Here is an 18,411-nt window from a genome sequence, read left to right as displayed (position 1 = left end):
AGTCATTCCTTTTTTTCATGGGATAAGCTGCCAAATAAGGAGTCACATCACCTGAAGTTAAGCAATTTGGAGGCGAGGGGCAAGCCTTTGGGGGGGGGAAGGATTGGGGACCGAAACAGACATTTATTTATTAGTACTATAATACTTACACATGCGTATAGAAACTCACATTTTCAACGTAAACGAATAGACAGAATAAGACATCAACAATAATTATTTATGCTACCAATGAATGGGTGGTCATCAATAAATACTTAATTAAGACAAAACATCGACAAGTTATCATGATTAATGTATTATTTACATTTAATTATAGCTTATACACGTGTCTAGTAATCCTAGATCCTTCTATCTTCTAAGTTTATCTGTAAAAGTCAAAGGTTCGAAACTTGACCCGTTAAATTACTGTGTCGTTATTGCTAATACTAAACTTAATGAGGATATTAGATGTTAATGAGTTTTGAACGCTGATCGTAGTTTTAATGACTAGGACAAGAGTAGGACAGTCGTAACGTTACGCCTTTTATCCCAGAAGGGGTTGGCAGAGGTACACATTACTGCATGTAATGCCACTGTAGAATGTATAGGGGTGAGCCTATTTTCATATACTGCGCACAATATATTCCGTGTTACTACTGAGAAATTTCGAAAATTTTATAATACTTTGCCTGACTCGGTAATCGAACCCGAGATTCCTTGTCGGCTTCTCATGTTTTCCGAGGTAAAGAAGTGAAAAACACTGCCGAACTTCATGATTCCGGGCTACTAATGGTATTTTACTCAGGCCATTTAAATCAGAAAATGCCAATTTAATAAAAATCACTTTTTAGCTGGCGCGGAAATCTACATAATTCGTATATTATGACACAATCCTAGAATGTTGAAATGTATTTAATAGTTAATTAGGTAACCAAATTTAATTCTAAACCGTAGAACTCGTAAAAATAATTAGAAAAAAGAAATACAATGTTTTTAACAAATCAATTCACATACAACATTAGACTCGCGTAAAATCGAATCGATTCAAATAATTCAGACGTCACAAAGACAATGAAAAATTTTATTTATCACCGAATTAAAGGCTGTCGTCTGGGTATGCGCTTCGATTTCGGATTCAGAACATCGATCTTTTTTGGTTCTCGATTAATAAATCGATTTCGTTCATTGTGAATTCGGGACGTGTGTTGCAATGAAATAATTATAATGTTAGGCTTGTTGCCTGGATAATTTGCGGAACGTGGTTTATGTTATTTTAACAATTGTGCTTTTAAATGGCATTATTTAAGGATATTGGTAATTCAAATCAGCTTAGAAGTGCAGTATTTACATCGAATACATCGTATTTAAATCTCATTAATTGATAGTCCATCTTTCATTTGTGGTTTTCTGAAAGAAACTACTTCAATACATCAGTCGCTAGCATAAACCGAAAAAACCCAAATCCATGCAATATGCAACGTCACGCCTTTTATCCCCGAAGAGGTAGGCAAAGTAGCACATTAAGTACGGCACCTATACAGCACCCCAAATCCAAATCAAATAATAATTAAAAACATCCATCCAATTTTCCTTGAGATCAATCACATTATTACCATCAACAACGACTACATTAATAAAATAATCAACAGTATCTATAAATTCTATGTCTATACATAATAAACCTGCCATAGTAGTAGGTTTATCTAGTGGTACAAAGGAAAAAGCAATAAATCACCAAACAACTACGTTCAAGGAGCATTCAAATTATTCAGAGGACACCTCCAGACATCGTTTGCATGCAATCAGATTTCCTTTACGTCGTAAATTTTCTCCTTCCAACGCCACTTCATACATTGAATCTCTAATTTGTTCTATTACATGAACACCAAGGTGAAAAGCTTGTATATGTTTGACCCACATTTTAATGTATTTAGGACATTGAATTAGATCTAGCGGTTCTGAAACTGATGTTTTTAGATCAGTAGTATTATTTTTGATTATGTGTACATTGATTTAATGTACTTCTATTATTGTTATGTTTTTCGGTTTACTCACGAGAAACTCGACTAGTTTCAGTTCGCCGCGTCGTGTGTCGCGGAACGTTGCTCATGAATATGAGCCTCTAGTATGTCTTGAAATTAGTCTAGTTCCTCGTCAAATAAATTACAGGAGTAAGCTGAAAAACATGATAATTAATTAAAGAAAGAAAGTTAATACAAACCTTATCCTCTATTTTGTGAATTTTTTACTTTTCTGTCAAGAAATTCGTGAATTTATTCGAGTTGATTTTTTCTGTTTTAACACGTTAAACGCCATGGGGATCTCCGTTGGCAATGTTTGCGGAGATATTGGGTTCAATAATTGTATTATTGGCATTTAAAGGCTTAACTGAAATCCCTATGAATCACAAAGCTACAGCTACTCAAAACGATCCTCAGTAGAAATATCTCTAGCCTTAAATACAATGTCAAGTATTTCATGTCCATGTGCCATGGCCCCGTTCAGTCGATTCCATACTTCTGCTAAATTAGTCACGCTATCCATTTCATCTTTGTCTTCGCTTATTACAATTGCAGTCACATCACTCGGCATATTTCTTCTATTGTCGCTTAAATATTTTGAAACATCACATTTGTTATGTTTGTCAGTGTTTTTGTACACTCAACTTGGATGTCCACTATTTGCTTTCGCCATTTTATGTTTGATTTTGTTCTTGTCTTCAGTGTCGAAATCATTGTTTTTGTCTAAATTAGCTGGGTTTTCTGTGTTTGGTTCATCGACACTTGAACTGTGTATTGCTTAACGTTTTTATTGGTTTTAAGAATTGATTACATATTACTTATAATAGAAAGACATTTAAACTACGTATCTATGTCTATTACGGCATATAATTGATGACAAAAAAATGAGAATGTGAGAAACATTTCAGCAATGACAAATTCGTCAGAAAATAAAGTCTACGTGTTGACTAAAACCAATCTTGCAATCAGAAGTGAAGACAAAATAATACAGAGCGAACGAAAAGTGGTTTATTCGGGGAACAAATAAATAACTGGTATAAATATTTTATCGCACGCATATAGACGAGAATCGATAAAAATCACGCACTTGGACTTGGCCACGATCCATCATCGTATTGTGAGGAAAATGAGTATTTTTGTTCAGTATTTTTAGCCCCTTAAGTATTGTAACGAATTTAGATAAGTATTTCATTGAAATTATTGTAAGTGTGTTAGATAATATTAGCACTTGAATGAAAGAATCTATATAGGTAGATGATAGAAGTAAAAATGATGGCAATGAGTCTATTTCAGAAACCAGAATGGAAAATTTTAATAATACTCGAAATACTACTTTATAATTCAGTATAAATTAAAGCGCCTTCAAAATAATTAAATGTCGGCACATCTTCAAACGCTATTACTATTGATTTGCAGCCAATAAAAAGACACTTAAAAATAAATATAGCAAATTCACAACTATCAAAAGATCATCAAAGTAATTTCAACGTTTTATCCGCAGTAAATGTCAGGGAGAATAATGTGTCACCAAATCCTGTTACACATGTCGAACACATTCCTAAACTTTGCTCAGAACGGATTAAAATACGCTCCCTATTTAGAAAAGAAGAAGTTAAATTTATAGTTCCTAAAAAACAGGCCATAAAGAAAGCAATAAACTGGCTAGTTCCACCGCCTATAAATCCAGAAAATGACTACCAATCAATGTGTAAAAATAAATTTATAATGTAAATAAATAAGTTTCACCTACAATTTTTATTGTCCGGCTTTATATTCGGGGCTGCCCGTTTTATTCTTCACTTCCTTCGCCGTGGCGTGAATACGCTAACCAAACATTACCAAACATGGCTTTACAACCGTTCCATACTTAATTTCAACTTTATGGTTTCCTAATTCAACTCAGCATCTATTTCTGAGGCCGCACGGATTAATTTTGTAGACAGAGGCGTCAAGTCATTAAGTAGTCGACGGCGATGAGCAATAAAAATTAGAAAACATAAATAAAGTTTTACTGTGAATGAACATAGTACCGAAATACGCGTCTGAAATAACATATAATGTATGTGTTATGGCTGAGTGAGGTTATTGAAATGCTGCGTGCAAATGTAGCGGGCAACGAGGAACTGACACGACCAACGGTTTACTGACATGTGCCGAAAGTACTTGTTAAGCCTACAAAATACTTGTGGCTTAGGACATCTGCACAATAGAGGTAGAAAAATAAAAAAAAAACAACATTAATGCGGTTATAGAAGTCATAAATGTTTTGCAGCTGCAAATACATACGGTTGAGGTAATATCGACACGTGAGATGCAATTATACGAGTACCAACAGATCTAGATTTAGATGGTTCTGATAAAACTCGAACATAAAACAGCATTTATGTGGCTATGATACTTGACAACTAGAATGACGATAAATCCAATAGCCTACTTGAATTTAAATTTATCGTAAACGTATATTTAGGAGTTAATAAAACTGTTTGACACACCGACAGATTTCCAGTTGCGAAAAATATAATAAAAACTTTAGCTTGATAGTTTTATTAGCATCGCCATATTTCAATAAGATTGTTATCCAAATAACAGTTAGGTGACTAATAAAATCCAGTACATCGTGAAGGAATTACTAGAAGATTATATTATAGCATCATAATTTTTTGTCGGTCTATCTGTCATGACTATCACGATCCATTCAAAATGTTCACAATTAAGGAATGATTTTGTTAATTCATTGACTATGAACTTTGATTTCTGTGTAGCATTGCACTTAACTTCTTGGAAACATGATATGATGATGTATTTACAGTTTTTAAATATCTATTTATCCTTGAGGTCTTAATTTTAAGCTTATTCATTACCGTGAATCAACTCCCCACTCCTCTGTCAATCATCATTATATCTATCACTCATCGCCAACAAACTGTCTTACAGTTTGGTGATTTTTTATAATGTATAAAACTGTATGTACCTTTTGATAAATAAATAACTTATTTTGGATTCGCTTTACCTTGTTTTTAATCTGAGTTTTAACAACAAATTCTTTTCTGATGGCGTTACACACGCTTTCAAATTAAGCAATAATCTTTGTATTTAAATGCTTTTATTTAAATATTACATTTACAATACAATACACTGTATTTATGAATATAATAAATTATAAACATTATACGTGTCTATTCACTAGCCGGAGCTACAGGTTTGTGGTCCACTGCAGGATATACCTAATAAAGATGAACGATAAATTATATCTTTTTATAGATCAAGCGATTGTGATACTCGACATTTTGATAAGCAAGTTATGTGAATGATCAATAGATTAGACTAAAATGATGGTCATCAAAATCACACTTTTGTAAAGGGTTTTTCAACAAGAACTTTGTTTTTAATTAGAGCAACACCGAGAACGTGGCAGTTTTTGACATTTAATTTTTGGCGGTATTCGTAGTCGGTGCTTTGGCAATTGCTGCAATGAGTTCAATTTCGCTTGAAAATCGCATTAAAATAATTCAAATCCACTATGAAAATGGTCGTTCTGTTAAAGTTACATTTCGTAAAATTCGTGATATTTTCGGGCAACATAATCGTCCTTCTGAGACCGCTATCAAGAATTTGGTCGCGAAATTTGAGTCAACAGGCTCGGTACAAAATGTGCCAACACCAACACGTGTTCGACCGGGTCGTTCAACAGAAAACATCGCTGCCGTGAGCCACAGTGTTGAAGAAGACCAAAAGTTATCAATTTCACGACGTTCTCAACAATTGGGGTTATCCAAAAGCACAACATGGCAAATTTTGCGAAAGGATTCGGTTTAAAGAAATTTATTTCTTATAAAAAGGATTTGGCTTTGAAGCCTTACAAGATTCAACTGGTGTAGGAATTGAAGCTGACCGACCATTCAAATCGCCGTAGATATGCTCAGAACAACCTGCTGGTTTTCTCAAAAAATTTTTTCATACGGAGCACATTTTCATTTGTCAGGGTATGTCAATAAGCAAAATTGCCGCATTTGGGCTTCTGAAAATCCTAAAGTAATTATTGAGAAGCCTTTGCATGCTCAAAGTGTCACTGTGTGGTGTGCTATGTGATCTGGAAATGTGATTGTTAGGAAAGTGATTAAAATTTTTGATGAAAGAATCAACATCTGCCAGCTTGGTCCTGGTGGACATTTGTCAAATATCATTTTTCATTCATAATTGCCAAACTTTTCTCTTTTTAATACAATATAAATTTTATTCATTTTCCACCAAATTCTTTATTTTATTTTGTTTTAAAAACAAAGTTCTTGTTGAAATACCCTGTATTTTGTATTTTCTACTAAACCTCAAGCTACATTAGCACCAGGATCATTCCAAGCTTCAATCAAACCACCATCATCACCATACCTTTCTAACCCATAATTTTTATCTCCAACCACATCCAATGAATATTTTCCATAGCCTAGCATATCTGTAGCTACAAAACTAACGCCCAATACCGGACGTGCACGAACTGAGTGAGTTGACACCGCTCCGAAGGGCCTTATACGAGCCGCATGGCGTTGAAACTCATTATAATTTATGGTTGTCCCTGGATGGTATACCGCGAATGCTAACGCTGCCGATGAAAGGATTGGCCGCGGCTTTAAGGTGCCAGGGATTAGCTGTGACGTCGCCATCATGAATGATGTTGATGGCTTTTTGGAAAGTTATGAATAACTTTGAATTGATTGTTTGTTGAACATTATATTAGTAAGAATTGCTATTTATTGCTGAGTTTTTTTATGTGATTAAATTATAAGGTAAACTTGTCCTGTACATATATAGATTTAACTGACGCATTGAGACACATTTAATGATTACTTAAACTATTCCGTAATAACGATTTTCTATCGAAAACAATTCGTAAGGACAGACGTAACCATTAAATGACTCTGAGTACGATGGTAATAAATATCCACATTGGGTCTACGTCACACAGTAAATCTAAAGCTGCATCATTTCATACTCAAACTGTTTCTTTTTCAAACTGTTCCTCATTAAATTCCTCACAAACTTTATCGGTTCTTTGACTCAACTTGATAAGATCAGATTTTCCAACAACAACACCGGTAGGAGAAATTGAACTCATGATAAATATAATCATGGTCCCATTTAATTTACTATAATCCAGTGGTTAGATGTCAAGGAGTTTATTGCCATAATAAATGGCCTGGTCTAAGCAGTCTACGTATATATCCTTAATAGAAAATCTGTGAGACACCAATAAAAGCCACGAGATGATCTGAAATCCGAGCCATAAACTTGTAGTACACGAGAAATGAATTAAGATATCCATTACTGTTGGTGTTAAATAATTTTGCCTCAATATATTATGAAGGGTTTGCTCCGTAGTTTAATTGTCTGTAGTAAGATTGTGATCATTAACAGTTAATATTATTTCGAAAGTAGATTCATGTTTTGTTGCAAGAGAGAGTTGGTTAGACTTACTTAGTAATTAACCCAAGGAACGGTTGAGAATGTTACCAGTATGAATGTCTTCTTTAGAAGAGATTTAAAATTCATCTAGTATAGGCTATAAACTGTCGATTACAAAAAATCAACAATCAAAGTCAATGATAATGAGACAGGAACGCGACAAAATACCCAGACAGGTGATAAAGTCCTTCAGAATTTTTACGACAACACAAATCGCGAGTGTGTAGACAGACTAAGCGATCACTAATAAGACAATTCGCGTTCAGACCACATTCAAGCAAGTTGAGGCCATATCAAATGATGAGTGGCCCTATTGTGTGTACTGACTTATCGGCAATGTCGGCCCAATGAGTTCGTGAGTGGCTGCCCTAATAGCCGCATATAACAAACTTTGGAGCGCCTCCACCATCTTATTTGGATGCAAACTATTTGTTGCTGAATATTAATTAATAGTTTTATTAGTTTGCGTTTAGTGAAAATCAAGGTCTTTGTAAGGTTGTGCGTGTTTGTTTTGTTCTATGTATTGTTTTTATGATGCCGTGACATTGTACTTAGTTTATGTGTTTAGGTTCTTAGAAGATTTTATTACTTACTGGTATGTTTTAAGTACTGTCATGTTGTCTTTCTAGGTCTTGCGACTGTTAATGTTTGGCCGTTTCCTAACTTTGTATTTACTTACTTTTGGAGACTTTCTTTTAGAAATTTGGAACCATGGGTTGAAAGTTTGAAACCTATATGTTTGCTATCAGCTTTCTAGATTTACAATATCAGCATCATAAGAATTTTCTAATCACAATTACACGAAAATAACCCAAAATTGTGTATTATCAACAAGTTTTCTGAAATACTAACCGTGGATGTAACGGAATATCAGTTAGATCACCCAAACTTTTTACCTTTACCTAAGTAATTACCCATGAAAAAACGAATTTCTATATCTACAACAACTAAAAAAGTCGCAAGTACGTCGTCGTTTGTGTCTCCTTTATTTATTGTATAATTTTTGCATACAACGTCCGTTTAGCATTCGCATGCACCTTGTTTATGGCATGTGATATGATGATCATCATGTATACAGTATGCTACTATGATGTCATCACTACATGATATAAAGAAAATAACTCTATTGTATTCCTTACCAAGCAATGTATTTGATTTAAGTTCTTTTGGTGGTGTTGGATTAACTTCCTTCCCAAGTGGGTTTGGGGTCAAGGAGTAGTTTCATTTTGACATAGAGTGACTGTTTCATTGTTAGTACCCATTTGGTCTTCTGGCTTCTTGTAACTATTGTTGTCATTAATTATTATGTTATCGGCTTACTCACATTATCGGCTTACTCACGTAACTGTTTGACTAGGAATTCGACTAGTTTCATAAAATTATTGTTGTTATCGTTTTAACGTAGTCTTACAAGACTTTAAAAGGACAAGCTCTGCTCAGTTCTCAGTTGCGGTAGGCTCGCTGTTTAAGTTCATCAGTTTTCTACCAAGCAATTTTTGATCCCAGAGTTTCGAAATCAAAAATCTCCAATTACACTAAAACCCATTAATCCAGATCAAGTTAAAGAAACCAATTAATCATGTTGTTATCGAATTCAGGAACCCCAAACTGTCGTATAAGTACCTACACGTTAACTTTAATCGGAGCTTTTAACTCTTTTCACGTTGACTGACAGTTTAAATTGTCAGTTAAAGTCAGAATTGAAATTACTTATCTGTTTGTTACTTAAAAGTAATTCATTAACTTGAAGTTTTGGTATTTAGTGTGTGTACGCACTTACTTGAAGGCTTTGGAAAGATAGGGTAAAAGCGTATAATGCTTCACATTTTATAATGTGTTCGGTGAAGAAAAACATGTATATCTAAAGGTTCTCTTGGTACAATTATAAAATCTGAGTTATTGCCAAGATTTTTGCATTTAAGAGTATCAATAATAATATTGACTTCAACGCGATAATCAATTTCTAAACTTCTTTGGGATCAGCAATCATATTTAAGGCCACTGGATCTACGAAAGCTATGTAATGATAATCATTCATTCATATCATCATTAGGTTAATTTGTTTGTCACGTGCTTGTTTTGAGTACCTTACACCTGTGTCAAATTATTACCACTATATCAGTGCCATAGGCCTCCCCCAATGACTTCCAAATAGGCCACTTATTTAGTAGCATCCAACTAAGTGAAATGTTCAACATTTATTAATGAATATTCATGATAAAGACAGAAGTAATAATTATACAATATCACGCATTTAAGCGATACAGTGCAAGATAATATCAATTGTTGAAATAATTACAACACGGCCGCTGTACATTATAATTTTATAATTAACTTGAACACGAACAAAACGTGAATCATCAAATTAATTAAAGCATTATAATTATTTTATAACTGTAACACATTACGGTTTTTTACCTAAAGGGATAGGCAGAGTGATACATGCTGTACTATATATTTATTTCACACGCAAAAAAAAGATGACAAGTAGGTACAGTTTATGCAAAGATTTAATAATAATTATTATGTTTTGGATTTATTACGTATTTTCCAAGTGTGTGGTGAAATGAGACCAGTTCAGCATATGCAAGACAGGGCCTTGCGCTGGTATTCTACTGGCCCCAATAGTTTTCAAACACCAGTCTAAAATCTAGACTGACATTATCTATTACTAAGATACACTCGATGTGGGAATCGAATCCTAAACAAAAAGACAGTGCATTATCCATTACTTTGAAAGTAATATCTTCATTTTTCCTTACTTGAAACAATGACAAAATAGTGCTGTAACTATTCTCAAATCCCACACTTTATCGATATCGATAAATAAGTTTATTACTTACTTAATTCCTTGTTCAACTATCATTTAGATTATGAATAGGTGGTTACGACATAATAACAAACAGCTAATAAGAGTTAAAATACAATAAATATAAACTTTAGAACAATAATCTGAATGAGTAATCTTTAGACTACTATATCGCATAGTAATTTGACCTTTGTTATCGATAAGTGAGTTATGCGACATGAAACTAATCTATATTAGTGTTAGAAGTCAAACGATAGGCGAGGCGAGGCCTTATTCCGCGTTTAATAACAAGTTAAAACAGCTACAGAAGTGTAGACTTGCTGGTGTATAATTTTATAAGTGTGATGAAGATGTATTTGCTACGTTTTTCAGTAGGACAAAGTCGATCAAGGCTATAGATTTCTACTACATAGGACTCTGAAAGTAAAAAAATATTTTACTCTATATTTGTAAATCTTTGGTATTTACAACTCTACAAACTTCTTCTGGTTTTGATTTCAATAATTACAAAAGTGGACTGCACTATCTTTTTGATGCATGCTTAGCTGTATATTCAAACTTCTCGAAACCAGAAAAGAAAATATTTCCTACCGTAAAGGATCACAATTAAGGTGAGAAGTAAAAAGCGTTTGATTGCCGCTTCGAGAGAAAAGCAAGCGTGATACCGTTTTATATATGTATAAATGGCTAATTTACGTTAATTTATCGAAAATATTCGTCTGATTAGGGGTCTAGAATGATTAAAATGCATCTAAAAACACCATCGATCCAGTCTGTTCTCGTTTCTGAGAAGGGCTCGGAACAATTCCACCGCTAAAAACAATTAAATCGTAATTAAGGGCCGTATTAAGAGACGCGGCATGCGTCCGCGCATTGCCGCACTCATTTTAGGGATAGTGTTGTGAAAGTATCGATTAAATTGTCGATTTATATTTTAATTTTTAGTATAAAGATTAATCTACACTTAAAAGTGAAATTAAACCCTAAGGGAAGGGTATGCTATAGGTCTACTTTCATATAATTCTATTGGTCCAGAATCACAAGTCTTTGTTTCAGAGAACTCAATTTAACAGGACCCTAGATTGTTATGGTATTGCCAATCGCTAATACTATTACACAAGCAAGCATTGTCATTGGAAAGTATTTATATTCATTGCAACACAAGGATTCGTTATCAATAATTGTGTGGGCGTCACCTCTATTACTTTCCCTCGCCAAATATAAACCATTGCGAAACTTTTGATGAATATAAAAAACTTGGAAATCACTTGACACTTTACAAAGCGGCCAATAAGAATAAGAATAAAATCCGCCATTAATCCAGCGCATACGAAATTCAAAATTCACAATTCGATTTTTGAATAGCCGATAAAAGTCGACACTCGAAACGCCCGCCAATTTTGCATGCATAAACATCGTAAATCTCATTGAATGAAAATGAGTATCGATATATCGATATCGGATTTTACGATCGATTCATTACTCGAGTATAAGTCGTGGCCTTATTGAGGACAATACTCGAGTCACGTCCCTAACAATCACATCTTCATTAATTACGGAAGGAATTTTTCCGATGGCAACCTATTTGATGGGTGTTAGTGATGAGCTGAAGCGATTAGATAGATATTGCGTCATTTTGTGTGTCCTTGTGGAAATTAATTATATTTTATGTTATTTATTTGTGGCTATTGTTATTGATTATTACGACTGGTCGGTCCAGTCGTCGTAAGTGTGACTGCCGGAAAAGGGTTTTCGGATTCGATTCCTGGGTTGGGCAAAAGTATTACTGATTTTTTTTCAGATTTTCGAAAATTTCTCAGTCTACTACTGAGAAATTTTCACGGAGTCTGGAACTGCGGCAGTCGCACTTGCGACCACCCGATTAACGAGGCAGTCTTTCTTTTTAAATCTTAATAATAATATAATTCCCGCTACAACTGGCACCACACCCATATTCCTCGTAAGTGATAATGGCAAGTCGCTGCTCGTACGATTCTCTCAATTTGTCGCCCGGCTTCATTCGAGTTTTTGTCACTGCGACTTGTCGAGATTCAGTGGTAATTAAGGCCGATTCCCATGTCCACGTAATTTTTAAAGTAATTAACAGTATTAAAGGGTAAACGTCGAAGTGGTAATGAAGACTTCTTTGTTTAATTACTCAAATATTATTTAATTGTAATTACTCAAATGTACTCAAATATTATTTAATTGTAGTAATACTGGTGTGACTTAAAAGGTAAAAGGAAAGGTTTGCCAGTTCATTTAGAGGCTTCCATTTGTTGCTAGGGTGAGATATTCTTATGGTTTTGTTTTCGAAATTAAATAGGTTCGGATATTCGAAAGTTTATTCATTTAGAAAAAGTATACTATCTTACAACAAACACAGATTTTTCAAAAGCTTAAGCATATCTAACAATTTCTATTTAATTTTGTCATAATTACATCGTATGGTAACTATGAACTAGCACAAAATCTCTGATATTTTAGTACATTAACCTTAAAGATGTCAAAGTAGACATCAATTGCAAAAACGAACTGGGTCACGACAGCGATGCATGGAAATATCGTTCAGATACTTGCGTTAGAAAACCGGATTTAAACCAAAGGGATAGCGACATAACATCATGCTTGCTATTGCTTGAAGACTAGGCAGAAGTGAATTCGAACTGGGCATTCATGTCACTTAACCTATTATATTTTATTGAAGTTTACTTTTTTTTAAACACTTAAGACAATTCATGACTTATTCTTTTTGGTAAAAATCTTGATATCAAAAACTATTCCTGTGAAACCATTTTATTTATTGCCAGTGCATGACACTTCTCGGTCTCTGATACTCAATAGGATAATTAGATGGTAAAATCACGTTTAATTCTTCTCTGAGATTTACTCAAAAGAAACTTAGAACTAGATATTTATGCCATAAAAACTTTTGAAGCAGACAAAACTAAACTAGATAGTAATTTAATAAACGATAGAAAATAAGTTTCAGAAATACCTGTAGGTCGTGTAGTGCGTGTGCTAGTCAGACCTACAGATGAATAGACGTAGTTAGTTGAAACGAATAGAGCAGAGGTTCGTGATAGTAATGATACTCACGACTGCGAACGAAAAGAAATTATATGAGGAAGAATTGTTCACAGGGTTGGACTTACTTAGGGTATATTTGGGCAGCCAGGGTTATAAAATAATGGAATTAACACTTTTCTAATGGCTAAGATGAATGGAAAGAGTATTCAAGTGTAAAACTACAGTTATGTTATAAAATGATCTAAAATGAGGCTCCTCAGATCATCTGGTTTGGTGGTTATAAAGTTAAAAGAAACAGCTTGATAAGTTCTTTCAGAATTCGTTCTGGATATATGCCTCTAAGAGCTTTTGCATTACTTATGAAAGAAGTACATTCTCCGAATTGCTTCGTTTCGATTCGTCCGTTAGATTCGTGTGAATTTCCTGTGTATGTTTGTAACCTGTTCTTTCTAACCTGCTCTTTGGTGTAATATTTTTCTGGTGTACTTCATGTTTATAATACTCGAAGGATTAGTAAAAACCCTTATACGTTTATACATTCACAGTCCGTCCCTGATAACTAAGTGTTATAATAGTTTAACTAATACAAAAATTGCTATAGTTAACTGAGTTCAAACGGATGTTTATAATTTAGCCACGAATAAAATGAAAGATAATAATTTTCACTACAATTTTTAGTGCCAACAATTGTAGGTAAACTTGGCGATGAACGTATGTAATGTATAAGTAAATCAGCCTTCTAACGTACCCTAGACAAATAAAACCCCAAACTTTAGTTAAAACAAGTGAATAAAAAAGTCAATCTTAATGATATGCTCCCCTTATGTGAAGCCAAAGTTAAGTTATGACATAATTTGTAAACTACAAACAAATTTATAGACACAGAAACAAGTGAACATGGTAATATCAGCATGTATCCGTTTAACTGAAATTCCCTACTGGATAGATACTAATTATAAATTTAATAACAGCATTAATAGCCACTCACTATACAGTAAGTAGTCATAAGAAGCAAAGTTAATGAAACGGAGCGTATATGGTTGGAAATTAATGTATGTTTACGTGTCAATCGTGACATTTCCCATGCAAATTATAAACGTAGTTAACATGAAACTATGTAGGTTTAGTTACGCGCCAAGTTTGCACAACAGTTACCTAAACCTTCAAGTAAAGTATCTTAAGTTAGTAAACAAACATTAAGTAATGTTGATGATAAAAGCAAAAATGAAACTACAATAAATCCAGAAAATGATATCAATATTGTTAAACAAAAGCTCGTAGTTGAAATAGCTGATTATAAAGAACATTAAAACGAATTGTATGTTAATACAATAGCTGAACAAAAACTTGTAGCAACCAAATATGTAGCAACGAAACACACAAACTAAACCATAGTTAACGTAGAAGCAATAAACAAACTAGTTAATGAGTGCCAAACTAACGCCAACCACAATACAATATTGCTATAAAATAGTCTAAACACGTACATTAGTTACAAACAACTTAATACGAACTGGGTAATTCGTCTTGCGGGCTCGTAAAATGAAGACATAATGGTGGCAATTGAAGTAACAACACACAAGCACGCAATCTTAACACGATCCCATTCACACTTGTTGTTTAACCGTACAAAACATTCTAATTTAACAATTCCGATGCAGCTACCGAACTTAAAGGCGAAAATGTAATTAAAAGTAATTATTTCTTTGTTTCAGAAGCAAGAGCCAGAAACATGGGAGACCATTTGGACAATACACGACGTTCTTTAATCAACGATGCTCAAAATTATCATTTATAAGTACATAATGACGTTGGTGTTAAAGATGGACGGGATAAGGTTGGAACTGACCTGACAGAAGATTTTATAAACGGTGCTAAAGATAAAGTAGTGGTTGTGATTGAACTTGTAGAAAGTGATGAAGTGTTGACTGTTTGTGGTGAAGGACTATGATGTCGCAGTGTTAGGACTGTAAATAATGCCTGATCGGGAGTCGGTGGGAGGTCCTGGGAGTGCAGGCAGTGGTTTCCTACCACTACAGTTCCCCTCGGCGTTTGCAGCCTTCCATGCTTCGACCCCACCCGGCACGCCAACTACGGCTATGCATCACGCTACGCATTATCATCATCATGCCCAGTAAGTTATATTTTCAATTAATATTCTTTCCTTATAAAAAGCAGTCCTTTTTAAGACTGAAAATAAAATATTCAATTAAAATTGTTATTAAAAGTATTCATATTAATATGGAAAAATAAAAGAACAAACGAACACCAGACAAAACAGAAGCACATAAATTAATATTGTAGTTATTGACTCCGCAGCATTAACTGGAGTAATAAAGATATTATTGACGATCATTCATTTAAGAAGATAGACATCGCAATGTTTTATTAATGCGACGCGGTATATGTTCACGGCTTATAACCCAAGCGTTTGCCAATTCATCTTTATTACATTTGCTAATATTTTGTCTTAAATACTGCAATTTGCAGCACACTCAGTTCTATCAACGTTTTAGTACCTCGCTTATCATAATCTAGCCTCTGAACGACGGAGCGCTTTCGTATCAGAAGAATCCATCTACATATGTAATTTTATTATGATTCGCTTGCGAGGCAAGTGTCCTTTAATATTACGATCGCTTCACGTTACACGCTTGCTCCTAACCGTCGTCCACGTTTATTGGCCAACTCCATAAAATAGAGTGGTTCATTAAACATTTTACATGCTGCGAAACCTTTTTATTACATAATTGCGTATGTTACCTTTTTAACTTAACTGTAATCCAAAACATCCACTTTGTTGTATTCGGTTTCAATTAAAACAGTAACTGCATTATCAGTAATAAAATTCATATTTGTTTCTTGTGCACCTTTATGCATATGCTCATTCCCATTAGTAATATTGCCTTTACTCCGGCTTCGCTTTTTACGTCTTGCCGGGGAATTTATATCGGGAGCAGGTAGAAAACTTTTAGATTAGATTAGAGCCGGCGTATTAACTGTGGTTTACGGCCGGCCGACCATAAAACCCCGTCCAGGTGAGACAACGTGTTACTTAATGATAATTTATTGCAAAACATCGGACACCGTGAGCCGGCTGATTTGACGACAACATTAATCTTCCGTAACTGGGCGATATAAAAATGACGTCGTAAACACCAAAAAAGGTTGGATCGCCACCTGAATCGATGCGGTGACGAGTGATGAGCAGGAAGTCGTCAAAGGGATTGAGACATTTACAATGTTAGGATGGACGTTAATAAAAGCAGGACGGTGCGTTTCAACAAATGAGTTACTTGCTGTGCTCAAAGGGAGCGTGATGTATGGCGGCGGCCGGGCCGAGCCGGCCGACTGAAATGATTAATGCCTCAGTACCGAGCCTCAAGGCACGCCTCGACTTAACCCTCACTGCGCCACGAAATTTTAAAATGTTAATTTACTAAGCACTCGGAATTTAGCCAAGAGATTGATATATGCACCAATGTGCTTTTACTTAAGTGGCAATATTTTAGTTCTTCAGTGCCAGTCAAAGTATCAATTGCAGTTTGCTGATGGATAACACAACCAGAGTTCAGTGAAAATGCTCCTTAAATCTTCACACGGGAAAATATATTGACCTAAAGTTAGTCTCAACTTGAAGGTTCCATCCCCATGCGATAAACTCGTTATTTCCTACGTCTTATTTATATCAGTTGTGCAACTCGTTATGGTGAATGTAAAATCGGGTATGAAATTGCTTGTATAAAGACGTCCGCTTTCTCGGAAGTCCAGTAATCCTTTATCCACGGTCCGTGGCGAAGGATTTCGTCGCCGGATGGGTGTACCCATTAACGACCGTTTCTCGGTGCCTCATTTAACCCGTTGCTGCGATAATTGCCACCACGTGTTTATTTCCAAGCGTTCTAATTATAGCACGCACAATGGGTTGGACACGATCGGTTATTTTGGCTTCGTTCGCTCCGTCAAAGTCAATTTTGTCCTGCCACAAAAGAGGTGTTGCGAGTCGCCTGTCGTTTGATTCATTAACTGGAACCCTTTGAACTGATGTATAGGTATCGCGCCACTTCGCCTATTAATTCTGCTTCAACCTTTTTAGCTCCGGCTTGGTACGCGCTGCGTGTCGCATTAGTTTGTTGTTTTGCATCATTGGCGTTGTTGCCTCGATTTCCACGTGGTATTCCTTTTGTTGTTACATTTATCTTCTGGCCATTCACTGCTTCGATGTTCGTATCTAATTATACTAGGGGACCATTATTTATCGGCGAGTTATCTAATCTTTATCTGCCGTATCTTATATAATCTTGTTTGTATATTTATTAGGTTGAGAAGAATGCCCTCTTCTGTGAATAGTTAGATTCCGTTAGCGTCGACTTGCGTGTAAATTGTGTTGGTAACTTGGGTCGCACATGTGTCGCCACAAAAGCTCACGGCCACAATAAAAGCACCATTCAGCCGCCCGCATCCCACTCCGTCCTCATTGTGAACGTCCTGGCTTCACAAATCATCGAAGAAAAAACCATTATTATTGAAGTAGAGACAAAGGCGTTATCGTGTCGTGATTGGGCGTCGTGTGTGGTTCACTATTGTTTTAGTGTGTAACTCGAAATCCTCCGCCAATTAGGTGCAATAACTCTATCATTTATAATATCTTCTTTTATAAAGAGTGTAATTTTTATCTCGACACACGATATTTATTTAAACGTTTCGAGATTTCTTGTCATCGATAGCCTTTCCGAGATGTAAACATAGACATTGATGTTCAGAATCAATCTGATATGTTTGGATCTTGTTGTATCGTCAACTGTTTCGTTCCTTTTCTCTTTTATCAGATGTGAGAGAGACAGAAAATGTTTATGATGACATTTACTGTAATGTTTATCTTTTTGATTCAAGTGACGTGTAGTTAAGAAGACATTTTGGGACAATTTATAGGGAAACTAAAACCTTGAAGATGTTTGGTTGAAATCAAATGATAGATTCTGTATTTTGATTATAAAACGAGAAGTATATTATTATACATACTAATAATGAAAATTTTGAGAATAGGGTACTTAAATACATTAAAAAACTATATAAATAACTTGGACAAAAAGTAATCAGTATCTTCGCACAGAA

At 34.8% G+C, this 18,411-nt stretch overlaps 1 protein-coding gene across 5 annotated transcripts in view; it reads left to right on the top strand.

Annotated features, from left to right (window-relative positions):
- The window catches only part of LOC118280610 (zinc finger protein GLI4), a 104,459-nt gene that overhangs the window by 33,919 nt on the left and 52,129 nt on the right, over nt 1–18,411 (top strand). For all 5 annotated transcript variants that reach the window (XM_035600805.2, XM_035600808.2, XM_035600807.2 and 2 more), the window contains one exon: nt 15,012–15,430. In XM_035600805.2, the coding sequence (XP_035456698.2) occupies nt 15,273–15,430 (158 nt within the window). In that variant the 5' untranslated portion in view covers nt 15,012–15,272. The remainder of the gene's footprint in view (nt 1–15,011; nt 15,431–18,411) is intronic.

This window comes from Spodoptera frugiperda, chromosome 16 (assembly GCF_023101765.2).
Source record: "Spodoptera frugiperda isolate SF20-4 chromosome 16, AGI-APGP_CSIRO_Sfru_2.0, whole genome shotgun sequence".
Classification (NCBI taxonomy): Eukaryota; Metazoa; Arthropoda; class Insecta; order Lepidoptera; family Noctuidae; genus Spodoptera; species Spodoptera frugiperda.
Note: the sequence above shows the minus strand (reverse complement) of the source record. Positions and strands in the feature narration are given on the sequence as shown.